This window comes from Plectrocnemia conspersa, unplaced genomic scaffold (genome assembly GCF_051122295.1).
Source record: "Plectrocnemia conspersa isolate PC_06_02 unplaced genomic scaffold, ASM5112229v1 ptg000001l, whole genome shotgun sequence".
Taxonomy (NCBI): Eukaryota; Metazoa; Arthropoda; class Insecta; order Trichoptera; family Polycentropodidae; genus Plectrocnemia; species Plectrocnemia conspersa.
The window spans coordinates 23,471,478-23,487,225 of record NW_028277165.1 but is presented as its reverse complement, the minus strand read 5'-3'; the positions used below and the strand labels follow the sequence as shown (position 1 = coordinate 23,487,225).

Sequence of the window (15,748 nt, the reverse complement as noted above, 5' to 3'; positions counted from 1 at the left end):
AAATTAATAACTATCATTTGAAACTTGCTTTCAATAACATACATGAGCTCCCAAATTGTACACACGTGGGTTTGTACGAAGTTGAACCAAATAAAACCGCCAATCATCAATAGCCGCTTCCCTCTTCACGTCAACCCTAGACCAAAATCCATAATTCAGCCTGTATGAAAAATGTAATAATTTATAATAGCCATTATATGTTTTATTACATTTGGATTCGCATATTATATTAGATATAAATATATTTTATTATATGTATACGGATATATCTATCTATGGGATTATAGAATATATAGTAGACATACGTTACTTCAAAGCTATACAATATACGCTGTATCATATACGCATCGTTCATATAATATATATTATATTATAGCAACTATGATAAGATCCGCCATGCTTAATTCATATAACTATAAATTATAATGTGTAAATCCACTTTTTAACTTATTATTTACGCACTAAGGTTTTTGAAGTTCACTTTAACACTTTAGCATAATTGGTAGCGAGAGAGTTTCGGTCGTAAATTTTCAGCCAAGATTTAATAATTAATCGGCGTCTAAAGACTTTGCAAACAATGGGCGGAAATTGTAGTAATAAATTCCAGAGCGAAAAAAGGCGGAACCTCCAAAACGAAACAGGGTTCGAATCCCATTCGAAGGTCTATCTCCCAAGGGCGCAGATAGGTCTAGCGAAAACACGACCCATGCTCTTGACCCAACAGAGCTTTGCAAATCGACATATTGTAACCGTCAGAAAGGGTTATGTAAGCACGAATGGGGATTCATCTTCATATTGTGTAAGCAGCGGGGATTGGAGGCAAATAAAATGTTGTATAGGCTCGTGAAATGTGCAATCTAACTTAAGTGTATAAATATGAACGTTTCACGTGATTTAGTATCGTTTGTGAGTGTTTAACTAATATGTATTATACATCCAATTGTGAACTCTGACTGAGCTCATAACAAAAATATACTTAGGTGCTTTAGTATATATAATTACGTGCTGTGTTATTTTAATTATATTATAATTTATTATTCTGGCCAGTGTTTCAGTCGTCTTTAATGGTAATTATTTTTTAAGATAATGAGGTAACGCGCTGTTAAAATATTATGTTACTAAATTTATTGCGGTGTTGCTACAAAACGACATTTCGTTTCATAGTCCCAAGATAATAAATTTTGCGCTAAGGTTTAATTATAATATATAAGATAATATTGTAATTTTAACTCTTACTGCGAATATCATTATTAAATCATTCAGTTTTGAAAAATAAAATAATTACATTTTTTATTGTCTTTTCAAGACATTTGACTTGAAACACCACTAAAATTTTAAATATAAATAATTAGCAAAAAGCTAAGTTGCTCTTATATTTTACTCTATATTTTTTAAATACTTTTACTTGATTTTAACTAATATTAGTATATAATGTAGCTTTAAAAATGTACATAAAAAAGTTATAAAATAATTTATTCTCACGTATATATTTTACTTATTTATGTTTATAACGCTATTATTATGTTTAACTCTCACTCTTACTATTATGTTTATGATTAGGTAAAAAAATATCTTAATGAACTATATTTTATTAATAAAAATCTAAATATATAATTTTCAAAATATTCAGTATTAATATCCCATTATATTAAAATAATAAATAATATACACACAGCAAATACGTTTCAAAACAAAATATTACAATTTGCATTCTTAATAATATTATACATCTTCCGTTCTGTTTTCGATGCATCTTTTTCGTTCAGTACTGAGCGCTCAGATCTTAAATACGGCTTTGACAAATAAATTATTATGTGTATTAGAATTTATAATCAATATATATTAGTTTTTAAATAATAGCACATTTTTATAAATAAAATTCGAGTGTGCTGCCGTGGCTCGAACCCGCGGCCACTGGATTGCCAGTCTAGACCTTTCGGACTACGCTGCTCTGACCTTGAATTCTTGTTAATTACATCTAAGCTAATATTACAGAAAATATTTATAGAATCGCTGATACATTTTGATACTCAATATACTCAATAAATTAAAAAGACTTACAAAACGATTTTAAGCAATGTTTTCCCCATAACCCACCTACAAATCATATTAATAAAATATGTCGTAAAACTTCTAGGTAATATATTCCGATTCAGAGTGGTTTATTTTTTTCATAATTGCCTTTGTAAAAGTTCTTCATGGGTAATATTTTTTATTGCGCACTAAAAACGCGCCATATTTAAAAATTGCGCGTCCCATTTTTAACGGACGGTAAAATTATGGATAAAAAATATTTTTATCTTTATCGTCTTGTCGTACACCGCTAGATTATAACTTTGCTGCTAATATATTTTATAATATATACCGACAGTTTTGGACAAGCAATCCCTTGTCTTGCGATAAGCCATTTAGCCAGCGTTATTATTTATAAAACGAAATTGATAATAATAGCTTGAAAGGTTTGGATGTATATCTCAGATTAATCTCGAACCGTTAATAATTCATCGTGCTCCGAGAAATTCACCGGTAAAAGTCTTCGAGCACCCTCAATTAAGACGATTTAGGAAAATTATCGCCATAAGCGTGAAAATCTCTCTCTGATGCCAGCTATGATAACGCATAATTAGCATTCCACGTAGAAATATCCGGCTTTTGTGCCGGCAGCATGCCGGCTTATCAGTTATTTCTCGCCCTTATATAATATTTCTCTCTATACCTCTCTTTCTCGTAATCCATCTCTCTTTCGCTCCAACACCTACTCTATAAATCATCTAAAAAATAAATCTCTTAAAAATATTTCACTGTATTGTTAAGCATATTTATTTTCCTCATACATTTGCTGTTCAAAAAGTTTCCTAACTTCATTTAAACTTTGCAAAACAGCGTTTTAACGCAATGTCTTAGCAATGTTTGTTAGTTAACTCCAAATTTGTTTTCAAGCTACATCGTTTTATTTACGAGCTTCTTGTGCATGTTTGCGATTTTTTGAGATGAGACTATCACGAGAGACATCGTATATTTTAACGCGGAAGAACCAAAAGTAATGATTGTAAATTTATATAGGAAATTAAGAATAGATAATAACAATAAATAAATTTTAAGATTAAATATTGTATAAATGGTGGATATGCTTTTCACTTATCAGATACATTATTTTATCATTAATAACTAATTCATTAATCCTAGACATAATTGTAGGTGTTGCAATTAGAAGAGGTGTCTCTAATTGATTGCGATTTCTTTTAATTGATACCATTTTCGAGAATGTTTGTTAACAAAGATATGTTGTTAGGAATGGCAGCAATCTTTTAATGCCTCTTTTACTCAATTCCGCATATTCTTCACTATCACCTATTTTGATCCAAAAAATTTCAATGATTCATTCTCAATTTTTAATGTATAATATCAACAAATCACAGTAGCTGTCTGTCAATTCTTAGAATACGATTGTATTAGTTTAGTGTGTGTGTTTTTTGAATAAAATGTTGAAGCTGATATAGCCCAGAGGTGTTCAACACTCATTTATGAATGATTTAATTTACTTTTTCCCGTATGAAGCATACATTAAGTAAAATTAAATCAAAAATTTTAGACGAGCATCTTTGAATCTCTGTTTCCATTAATAAACCAGATTAAAAATATTTGTGTTTTTTTGTTCTAATTGATCCATTAAAAAAAATGTCCCTTGACATTTTTTTTGTCAGGCAATTTAGCCAAAATATCTAAAAGGCTAGTCACCTCTGGTATAACCATTATAATAATGAGTAAGACATTTATTTATGTATAAGTGTCAATGTACCGGTAGCAACGAAAAGTATTTGCCATCAAAGCCCTAATAATGAGTTTTGCAAACAGTGTATATTATTAAATTTTCCATGGAAAATGTGAAATCCCGAAAAACTTCCATCCGGATTACTTGAAAATGCGGAAGGTGTATCTACAAAGGATCAAAGCACTTTAAAGATGACAAAGCTCAATAAGTTATAAATAAGCCCTTAAAAAATATTATATTAAAATTTTCGAAGCTTTCGAACGTCCCACGTATTTATACGAGATACACAATAAGATTTTAATTAAAAGCAAATACATCATTCTTAACGAGTTTTGGAAGGAGAAATTCTGCAGTTTCAATATTTAAAATTAAACAAAACCAAGAATTTCGCTACTAAGATATTTGAGAAGCGCTACATTAACTGCAAATACTCAGATTATACCGTCGTAAAATTTGATGGAATTTTTACAGCAGTGCTTTTAAAAGTAGGTCGCAGGCTTTTTCCGAGGCTACTTTTAAATGCGACACCTGTTACGTCCCTGTCCATAAAGTGCTGCGATATTTAAATATGCACAAAAAATATAAGACGATTGAATTAAGCCGAAAAAAGCATTGCAAAGATTCTATATTTTTAAATCAATGAAAAGGGATTTATATTTACTGTGTTTCATTGATTTATTTTTCATTTGCGTTAAAGACCATATTTTTTATTATTTTGTAGATAATGAGAATCGATATGATTTAGCCTTCAATTAAAATTGACAATTGACCGGTATGACAACATTTGTTAAAAAAATCTGTGTGACAACATTTACGGTGCTATTTGTCTTCCGGTGATATATTGCTTTCCTTGACCGTTTCGTAACAAATATTCATTTAATGCATCGGAGAATCTTTGCGTCTATTTTCTAGTCATAACGAGAACCTTTGAGTGATTCCACTATTGTCTAGTTTATCCTTATCGATAAAAAATCCCTTTTGGTCAAAGTAATTAACGCAAGTTTCAAGAATAAGTTCCTCCATAAACAAATACTCTGTGTAGTTCTCACAATTTATAGTTTTCCACGTCTTATTTGGGTCATTTTATATTTCATCTATGGACTTTTCTTACCATTTTTTAATTTTTAATGTAAATGCTTTGAGTGCCATATTTCTACATTTTTGCTATGGCTTCCATTTTTCATTTAAGACTCGTTGTGCTTTTATTATTTGAAATATTTCGTATGATTCATCTCTTTTTTTTAAGCATTATTAACATCATCATAATGTCACTACTTTCATCCAAAGCTAAAGATATCCATTTAAATTTCAAAAAACGCTCTTTTAAATTTAATTCATTATTTGAAAGATCGTCAATTCTTCTTGCAATTGTAAACTGAGATCGTTTCTTTTTTGCCTGAAAAAGAAACATTTGTTACAGATTTGAAACATTATTTTATTATTTCTACATCAGAAAATGGTTTTATTATTTTTTGCTATTTGATGAAGAGGCCATTTTAACGTTTCATGTATAGCGACCTTTTTGTTTAAATTTAAACCTACTGAGTTACGAGTGTTTAAATTGTTATACTTGTCGCCATTTTGCAAAAAATTGACTCATTGGATTTTGCTAACGAACATACACAGGGTGCTTAAGTATTCTATACTGTCACAAAAATTGCACTTTAAATATGTATAAATAAGCTCACACTGACCTTAACTATATTGCAAGTCTTATGAGCGTATGTATGGTGGGTCGATCGACTCGACACTAAGCGTGTTTTGGGGGGAAAAAAACTTCTTTTTTTTTAAATTTTTTTTTCAAACAGTATCGTAAGTATATTCGAAAGCTCTATTTCGTATTAAAAATTCAAGTCTATATCTTTAAAAGGAACCAAATACGAGCGTTAACTATATGCCAAGTCGCATAAAAGCTCGTTTGGGGGCCCGGTCAATATACCGTAAGACTCGTTTTTTACTAAAAAAAATAATTAAAACTTGTTTTTAAATGCAAATTAAGTTTCTAAACACTTTTTGCACTCGACATTTTTCAGTAGGATTTTATTTTGCAAAGTTATGACACTTTTAATTTTTACATTGGCCGCCATTTTGTAAAAAAAAATTATATATTTTTTTCATACAAAACGTATAGGGGGTACACGGTAGTTCTATACGATACTAAAAATTTAATTTTTAATCTTTAAAACCAAGCAGTTAAGAGCGTTAACTCTTCTGAAAGTCTCAAAATGGCTAGTATGGGGGTCCGATCGAACTTATATTATACATCGCTTGTTTTGAAGCAAAAAACTATTATTTTATATTTTATTTGGATGTAGTTTAGGCTTCTTAAAAATATATTTCATTTTCGCTTCACATTTTTTTCAACCCATTTAATTTGTTTTTCCGCAATTGTCCTTGTATTTCTTTAAATTTTGAATAATACTTAGTTTCAAAGTGGTGCGTTATATTATATTTTTTAAAAAAAGATATTTTTTCTGAACATATCAAATTATATTTTATACATATAAAAAATAGTTATATGTCCATATTTCAAGGATTAAACAGAGAACTATGAATAAATATAAAACGTACCAATTACAAGATGAGCCCCGTGAAAGTAATGCATAACGTCTAATTTTTGTACTGATAGTTACGCATAACTGTTCATGCATTCACATAATGCATGCTTTAGGGCGCCTTGCTGACGTCACATCTCGCGTCTCTTTATTGCATTCACTCGTCTCTTTCTAGCATCGTCTTGGGGGCGCATCGCTGCCGCTCGCGCCGACTATTATTATAGAACCAAACAACCTAACCTTTTTTTAATGATATTGTATTTATTTGTTCTCATTTCGGTATATCTTGTAATTGTTCCGCATCATCTAATCTATGACCAACTGATCCCGCGATCGCATCGGCGTATGAAGCGACACCTGTGAGTATTTGTGGAACTGATTTAGGCGCCGGCGTGAAACGTCATCGTGACGTCACTCTGGCGCCCTAACGCGTGTATATTGTGAATTCGCTAACTGTTCATGTAGCTCTGAACTATTGTATGCCAATGATTTTAATGTTTTGCTTGGATATCTATTAATATTTATACTTATACATTTATACTTTTAAGAAGTCTCGGTGAGCCGCATGCGGCCCGCGGGCCTCGAGTTACTCATTACTGCCATAGAGTACCCGTTTTGGCAAGGATGTCAGCGCTTGAAAACGCTCCAGCTTTTTAACATGCTTGCCAAACATAAGGATGTTTTCGGCGATATTTATGAGGAACTAGAAAAATGTATTAGTGATGATGCTCATCTATTTTAGAAGTGCACTATATTTGTTTTTTATTTATTATTTAATAGTACATATATTTTTTAATTTATTACAAATCTGATTATCATGAGCTGTCAAGTCACGATAATCAGACTTGTAATAAAAAATAATAAATGCGATATATCATGAACTATTGATGCTACAAAAAAATCAGTTTCAAATAAAAAAATTAAATTATTTACTGTTAACATATGATAAATCTACTCCAAGACTCACTCGCTCAAATGACGGTCGCAACTCTCACTCCCTCAAAATCCGCGTTGATAATCGCCGCGGAATTTATGTGCGGTTTTCCAATTTTCCGGCACAGTGGCCAATTTATCGGCCTGCTGGTCAATAAATCGACCGCGGAGCGATGTCGGCGTCGGATAAAGTGAAAAAAAAATTAAACAGCGCATGTACCGCCGAAACGATCGCATGCCGTAATGGCGAAATTAATATACGCCCTATCGAGCGTGATTTACGGCCGTTTACGAAAAACAGTTTGAGCGGCTCTGGTTGGGCACGCAGGCGCCGTAGCACCAAATATACGACCGCTCGTAAAAGTGAGGTTATGCGCGCGTCCGCTGTTAAAGTAATTCGTCAACGGCTGATGGCATTTGGCCTGTCGGCTTCAAATTTGACGATTAACGGCCATACCTTTCCTTTTCTCTATTGAACGGTCGTTTGAATTCTTAATAACTAAATAAAAATACTGCACATAAAGTTATTACGGCATATTGAACTTTTTATATAAATTTATACATTCGATTTATCGATGTTTTTATACCAAAAATTAAATTTAAAAATAAAACAAAGTATCAAAGCGTTTTATTTTGAAATTGTATTTTTATTGTTTCGGGACTTGATTCTTTGCATCAAAATTAGAATGTGGAAAAGCAAGTAACAGCTTATTTTTTAAACGTATTGTAATTACCACATACATATATATATATATATATATATATATATATATATATATATATATATATATATATATATATATATATATATATATATATATATATATATATATATATATATATATATATATATATATATATATATATATATATATATATATATATATATATATATATTAGGTAATCCCGGAATTAATGTCGTTTTTTATTAAAACTCAAACTTATTTTTTTTTTCAATTATTTAATATTTTTTTAATACAAAGTAATTTCTAGTGTTATCTACGACTCTTTGCCATCTTGTTACTAGATCTAAAATTCCTTATTCATAAAAGGCTTTTGGTTTAGATTCGAAGAACTCCGAAAGACCCGATTTCAGTTTTTGTCGAATTGTCGAATTTTTTGTTCCCTAATTGCGTTTCTAAAAAGCGAAATAAGTGAAAGTTGCTCGGTACCAAGTCCAGAGAATAGGGTGGATGCAATAAAACATCCCAGCTAAGGTCCTGGATTTTTTTACGGGTAATATCGGCAACATGCGGCTGGGCGTTATCATGTTGAAGAATGACATTACTTTTATTCACAAGAGCAGGTCTAATTTTCTGTAACGTCGTATTTAATTTGTCCATCTGTTCACAGTAGAGGGCTGCAGTAACAGTTTGCCCTTGTTTTAAAACATCATAATAAATTACACCTTTCGAATCCCACCACACACACAATAATGCTTTCCGAGGATGTAGTCCTGGTTTTGGTGTTGGAATTGGGGTTTGACCTTGATTTAACCATTGTTTCTATTTTTTTATATCATGATAAAGAACCCATTTTTCGTCTCTGGTGATAAAGTCATGGAGAAACGGGGTAAAATGTTGCTTTTCTTGCAGTATTTTGCATGTGTTGAGGCGTTGAGCTTTGTTGCGTCGGTGAGCGCGTGAGGAACCGAGATACCTTATTTTTTAACTTTTCGCAGTTTCTCAAGATAACGATGGGTGTTCGACCGTGATGTGCCGACTTTCTTCGATAATTCATCAATGGTCATAATCGGATTTGCTTCGATTTCCGCCTTTAGAGCTGGACTATCCACTAGACTGGGCCGTCCACTTCGAAGCTCGTCCTTCAAATCGAGATTGCCCGTTGGAAATTTTTTGAACCCACTTTGGCACTTTCTTTTGTCCAGTATATCATTGTAAATGTCATAAATGCATTCTGTTGCTTCTGTCGCAGTTTTTTTTTAATGAAACGAAAACAGCATACAGTTTCTTAAATGTGTTTCCGAAGGACACGTCTCTGCCATTGTTTGTAAATGGGGTAGAAAAGTTTTTTTTTGTTTAAAAGAAAGGCAAAGGATCACAGAGAAGAAAAAAATTACAACGCACGTCTTCACTGCTCATCGGACCCAAAAATACTAAGCCAAAGTTGCCTATTAAAAAAACGACATTAATTCCGGGATTACCTAATATATATATATATATATATATATATATATATATATATATATATATATATATATATATATATATATACATAAATGTAGATACCATTATCAAGTGGTGGAGTTGAAATAGCAGATCTTGGAAGTCGAAGAGTCATTGCTGGGGTGTCGAGTTGAATTATTGCCGGTACATAATATTTTTTGTTTATTAAATTTCTAAAAAATATTTGAACGCCAATATCTGTATTGAAAGCATTCCTGCTTCCATCGAAAGTAATTGAAAATGGTTTCAATTTACCACACCTCTTATTTAAATTTATTTTGATGTCATCTGCTATTATTTCGACCCATCAAACAACAATATAATCACATCAACGTATTTTTTTCCTTTCGGAACACATTAAGCTTGTAACATAATGCTGGCATTATTTTATAAATTCACCTTTACAAAATGACTTGTTCGCTAGCTACCCCACTTAGTGGGATATGCCATGATGGTATGGATGGCCGGATAATTCAAAATTTGCACGTCTTCGCTGGTTAATCCATTCTTTGGAATATGCTGTCATGGTTTTCCATGTAGCCTCGGGCCATAAATAATTAAATCTCGAAAAAAGAATAAGCTTCCTACTCTTTAATAGTAACACATGACCTTTAACATCACTTTCAATCTATGAGGCTCAATAGTCTTATGCGCTTGATAGAACGTACTGTCTATTGCGCATCCTTTCCACACAACGAGTACTTTTTCGGTCTTGGGTCAGATATGTTATTATGTGTTCCGTGAAATCTTTTTAAATTATTAACGCAATCGTAGTAAAATAAACGCTGTGAGATCTAACTTTCGTGATATTGTTTTCGTTGTTAAAAATGTTTGTTGCTAATTGTTTATTTTTATTATATGAGCCATTCGAGAATCTATGTTCTAATTTCAAATCTATGTATTTTACATTTTCACTCCATTCCTCTAATAAATCATTTAATCATAGTTATCGAAAAGGTGGAGCTAGTTTCTTAATTGAAAAGATTATCGCCTTAATTTTGTATTTATTATTTTCATCGGGCAAAGTACATATTGTCAAAGTATAGAGTTAATTTATTATGAGATTACGATTTACGGATTTAGTGTAGCTACCTGTGTCATTACCATACATAGAAAGGTAGCAGCCTGTGGGAATTGGTACATCGCTAATGTACAGATTAAAGTGATGAGGTTCGAATATGCTCCTTCAAGGAAGTCCCATCTGGATATCTCGCAGAATCAATGGAGCTCCCTTGACAATAACGATGTGTAAAACGATAAAAATTTTAATAAAAGGCCGTCATGTCATACTACGTCAATGTTACAGTGAATGTGTATTTTTCAGTGAAGTTATTTTTGACAATTGCTGTTCAAACCCAAACCTAACCTAAGTGATTTAATCTAATAAAAGTTGAAACGCTATAGTTACAAGGGTAAGACAATAAGTCCTTACAAAACAATATAAAAACAGATTATTTTGCTTTGATTCATTCCTTTTTGCTCGATACATTTTTTTAACTTTTTCAAGCCATCCAAAAAGTGAAATTCCGGAAAGATCTCAAAATGGTCTTCTGTTTCGGCGATGACCTCCTCTTTGGACGTGAAGCTTTTCTGGTGATCTATTTTTTCATATTTAGAAACAGGAAAATTTCGCTGGAGACCACATCTGTTGAATATGATGGATGTGATAACAATTCGAAGCATTTCATGCATTTTTGCCTTCTAAGCTGCACCGATGTATTGTCTTGATGGAAAAGCACTTTCCAATCGGTCCAATAACAACGTATACTCTTCTTTTATCGTTCGTCCTTTTTCCAAGTAGTCAATGTGGATAATTCCTCGTGCAACCCAAAAAACCTTGCCGGCCGAATTCACCGTCTTCGCCTTTTTTAGAGCCGGAACGTTTCCAGAAACCCACTGTTTAGACTGTTTATTTATCTCTGGAGAATAGTGGTGGATCTATGTTTCATCAACGGTTATGTATCGACGCAGAAACTCATTAGGATTGCGATTAAATGCGCCAAACGCATCTTGCCGATCATTTTCATACAAAATTAAAAACATTGAGCCATGTGCTATAGCCTCAACAAATTCACGCACTTTGATTTTTCGATCACAAAAGACCATATGGCGGATTTTGTCGATCATTTCTGGCGCAGTCACCTCAAGTGGACGCCTGGAACGATGTTCATCGCTTTTAAATGTACGACCAAGTTTAAACTCACTTACCCAATTATAAACAGTTTTAAACGCTTGTACAAGTATGTCACTAGCTTCGTCAAACTCAGCTTTGATTTCAAATGAAAGTGTTTAATCACTACACGAAACTCGTTTTTTTTCATTGTTCGAAAAGAATTAAGGTTATTCGCTTCAATCGATTGTAAAAATAAAAAGACGCGATTGAAATGGCTGATATTAATCTTTTATACTAACGTTGGGAACATTTTTGCATGTGTCACACTACAAATATTTATTGAAAGGAAATTCACTGACAGGATTTTACAATTGACGATTACAACTGTCAGTAAATCATCATTTAAGTCACTTTTTATTTGTTTTACACCTGTCATAAATATATAACACTAAACCAGCATATAATTTTACATGTCAGATAAATTATATTTTCTCTAGTAGAAATATATATCTACCGGTGAAAAAATATTTTGAAATGATTTCAATGAAATCCAGTGCAAATAAATTTTCAATGGTATCACATATTCACTGAAACACCGACACCCTTTTCGATATCTAATATAAACAATATCATATCTGAATAAATATCGTATTTTTGTGAGACGTAATCTACAACTCTTGTCAATTGATTATTTGGATCTTAGCTTAATGTCCAATTCAAATTCCAGAATCATATTTTTTATATGCAATGGTATTTTTTTTTAGAATTAATCAGAGGCAAGAAAGGAGATTTTTGGGCTATATATATATATATATCTTGGTTTTCATATTGGAATTATATTGGCTGTTTTTTTATATGTCTGGAAAATAACTTATTGAGTTGCTGCCCCAAAAAAATGTTTTTATTGGGGCAGGTGTCTCAAAGCTATGTATTCAATCGAATCCATCTCCGCAGCTTTTTTTAATTAAAAAGCTATGTGACGATTGTTTGATGTCAGAATGACATATTATTTTAATCAGCAGGGATGTGTATCGGCTCTAAATTCGTCTAAATCTGTAAAATACGTATATGTCGTATACTACAAATAATTCCGTTCATCGTGGTATAGATTATGTATAAATATTTTCAAAAAAAGGGTTTGCAGAAAGATCATACTCATTGTAACAATATATGCTATACATATTACAGCAAAGATTTCAAAAAAAGCTCTGCTTAAAAAAAAGTGACGTAACAATAACCAATATATAAAAACAACAACAACAAGGAATTATCTCCAAAACGAGACTTGTTTTTTTACTTGATTTTTTATTTCTTCCGTGAACAAATATTATTATGCAAGAGCGACAATTTTACATAGGATTACCATAAATTCATGAATCCAAACAATGACACGATCTATGGGAGTATGAGGATTAAAGGAGAAAGTAAATTAAATAGAAACATTTATTTTTTGTAGAAAACGAATGGACTTATATAGCAAGGATTATTATTGATATTTTGGTTTATTAAAACATGGTATTAGTGTTTTACAAAAAAATTCAGCTGTTTTTAGAAACTAGCAAATCTCAAGAAAGTTGTTGGTCATTCAAATTCTTTCGATCTTCCGAGAAAATATGCTTATTTTGAAACATCTAGCACGAACACCTTTGGAAAGGTTTCTTATCTGAGTGACTTATTTTATTACTTAAGCAGTTTGAGTGCTAAAAATTTGTAAACAATTAAAGCTTTTCAAGAAGTATGCATATTAGGCGTGAGTCCAACTTTATTTATGCAGCGTTATAAAATGGGCAGTATTGTAAACCTTTTAAAAATATTCGTTCAAATTTAATTTTAAATAATAAAAAATTTTCGAGACCACTTTCCACTTCGACCGTTTGCTCTGGTCCTGACAAGCAGTCACCTTGAATCTTCAAGAGTTCGACTCGATTTTCGCTGCGACATGGAGATAAATCATTGTTCTACTAATTATACGACCGTATTTGAAACAAATCTGATTTTTAAAAAAATGTTTATAAAAAAACTTCGTTTCAATCAACAAATTTGGATTTATAAATACAAATTATTTTCATGTTAATTAACAATGGTTACATTAGTTCATTAGTTTATTTTATATTACAACGTAACGCGATACATACATACATGTGATTATGTTTCGGAATAGGGAAATTATACAGGCTTATGTTACTTGCTATTCAGATAATAATTAAACTGTGATTAATTAATAAATTGCTGATTATGTGCCGGCCTAATTAAAGTACACACGCAGAAACTTTTAATTACGTCCGTAATAATTCGAAAATGTAAATACTTATTATTAAATCTAAAAAAAAATTCATGTACATGTATCCGTTGATTTACGCGAAAATATTTTTTTTATTATTCCAAACTGTCACTGTCACTGAAATTTTTTTAATTTTATAATTTAAAGAAACGTTAAAAAGTACACGTGAATATTATTCGATCGTTTTATTACAAATGTCGTTCTATGCCTCGATTTACGCGATATTTGAACGTATCTACCGCGTTAATCGAGGGATGAATGTACGTATATATTTATGCATATCAGGTTTTAAAATGTGATAATTATTCAGATAATTTTTAATAATTCCATCTGTATAAGAAAGAATTTTTTTTAATTTCCTTAAAAATACCAATCGTAAGATTAGTAAATGTACTGTATATATAATATATACATAAAACCGCTTATTTGACTCTAATTAGTTAAGTACTCATACGTATTTAATTTTAATAGTCATTCAATTAGGTTCAAAAATGTTGAAAAATAATTACGTATATTTTAATATTATTCAAGCAAACGTATTTTAGACTGCAATATTATTTTTAATTACTATAAAATAATAGTTATAGCTGATTTAACTTTCAATGTTAAAGGTCGTCTTAATTACTATTCCCGTAACTTTCTCCACCTCGAATAGTTTAAGAGACTTTCCTAGAAATACATAGTTTACATAGGATCGTTTTGTTAAAGTTATTTTATATTAGAAATTTAGTAAGCCACAACTTTTGCATTTAATTTTCAGAGTCAAGTAGCAATTACGTAAAATACATCACAGAAAGAGCTGAGAATTAATAATAAATGTATATAATTTATATTCTAAGTGGAGTTTATTTCTAAATAAACATGTTGACTTACACAAATTACCCTACAGTAAAACTGTTATTTTTGTCGTGTACTTAATCAGCTTGAGTGCTGTTTGTGGTGTCACGAAAAATATTTAATGATAGCTATGAATCACAGTTTTCTATTTTAAATCTCTAGTCGTAATATAATAAGTAATAGTAAATTAAATTTATAGCTTGAAAAAATCTGTTAACAAATATAATACGGTACAAACCCTTGACTATTTTTATCTCGAATGTCGTTTCGGAAGCTATTTTCAAAATGACCCAAATCCGAAAGGCTTTACCAAACCTTTTTTTGTCATCGCCCATAAAAAATAAATTGAATAAAAAACAGACACTGCGACAAACTATTTATATTTTTTAGATCATATAGTTTTTAATTAATTAAATTAAATAATAACTTTAAATGTAACCTGTTACAAATTTAATTAAAAAAGGCTCACCTGTCTCGGGCAGAAAAGACACTTCAACGTCATCGGGCATAGGTCTCTTCTTCATCTTCATGTACTCCTGCAGTTTATTAGAGTACAACTTCTCTCCTTGATCTCCGCCCTCGTAGCACTGCTCCTTCAAGAAGATCACAACCTTCGAGCTAAGCTTTTTGAGTTTTCCCGCCTCTCCAACTTCTCCCCCCGCCCGCCGATTTCCCACCAAGACTGCCATGAAAATCACCAAAATCCATCGGCGATGTTTGGCCATAAGTGCGACTGGTTCATCGATTCACATCTTCACTTATTTTCATATCACTGTCGCGCACTCTGGTATATTTAACACAATTAATATATAATATTTTAACTGTTATACTATCACATTATATTTCTGAAAAATATTCATTGTAAATTAACGAATTTATCGTCGACTCAAGATTCAATTTTAGACGATAATTCGTTCAATCTGCAAATTGTTATGAGCGAATCGTGAAAGACCAGTTTTATCGTTTGCGTTTAAAGCGAGGAAGAAAAGGTGAAAAAAACAATTTTCTCCGTGAAAGCCTTCCGTTTTCTGAAAACGTTTCACTGCTTGGAATATTTTACTTTGAAATCGC

General features: G+C 31.4%; 1 protein-coding gene across 1 annotated transcript in view; it reads right to left on the bottom strand.

Annotated features, from left to right (window-relative positions):
* Positions 1-15,253, bottom strand: part of LOC148239291 (uncharacterized) — a 126,949-nt gene extending 111,696 nt beyond the window's left edge. Inside the window, exon 1 of the mRNA XM_088181402.1 lies at positions 15,147-15,253. Within this exon, the coding sequence (XP_088037528.1) occupies positions 15,147-15,207 (61 nt within the window). The 5' untranslated portion in view covers positions 15,208-15,253. The remainder of the gene's footprint in view (positions 1-15,146) is intronic.
* Positions 15,254-15,748: the final 495 nt, after the last annotated feature.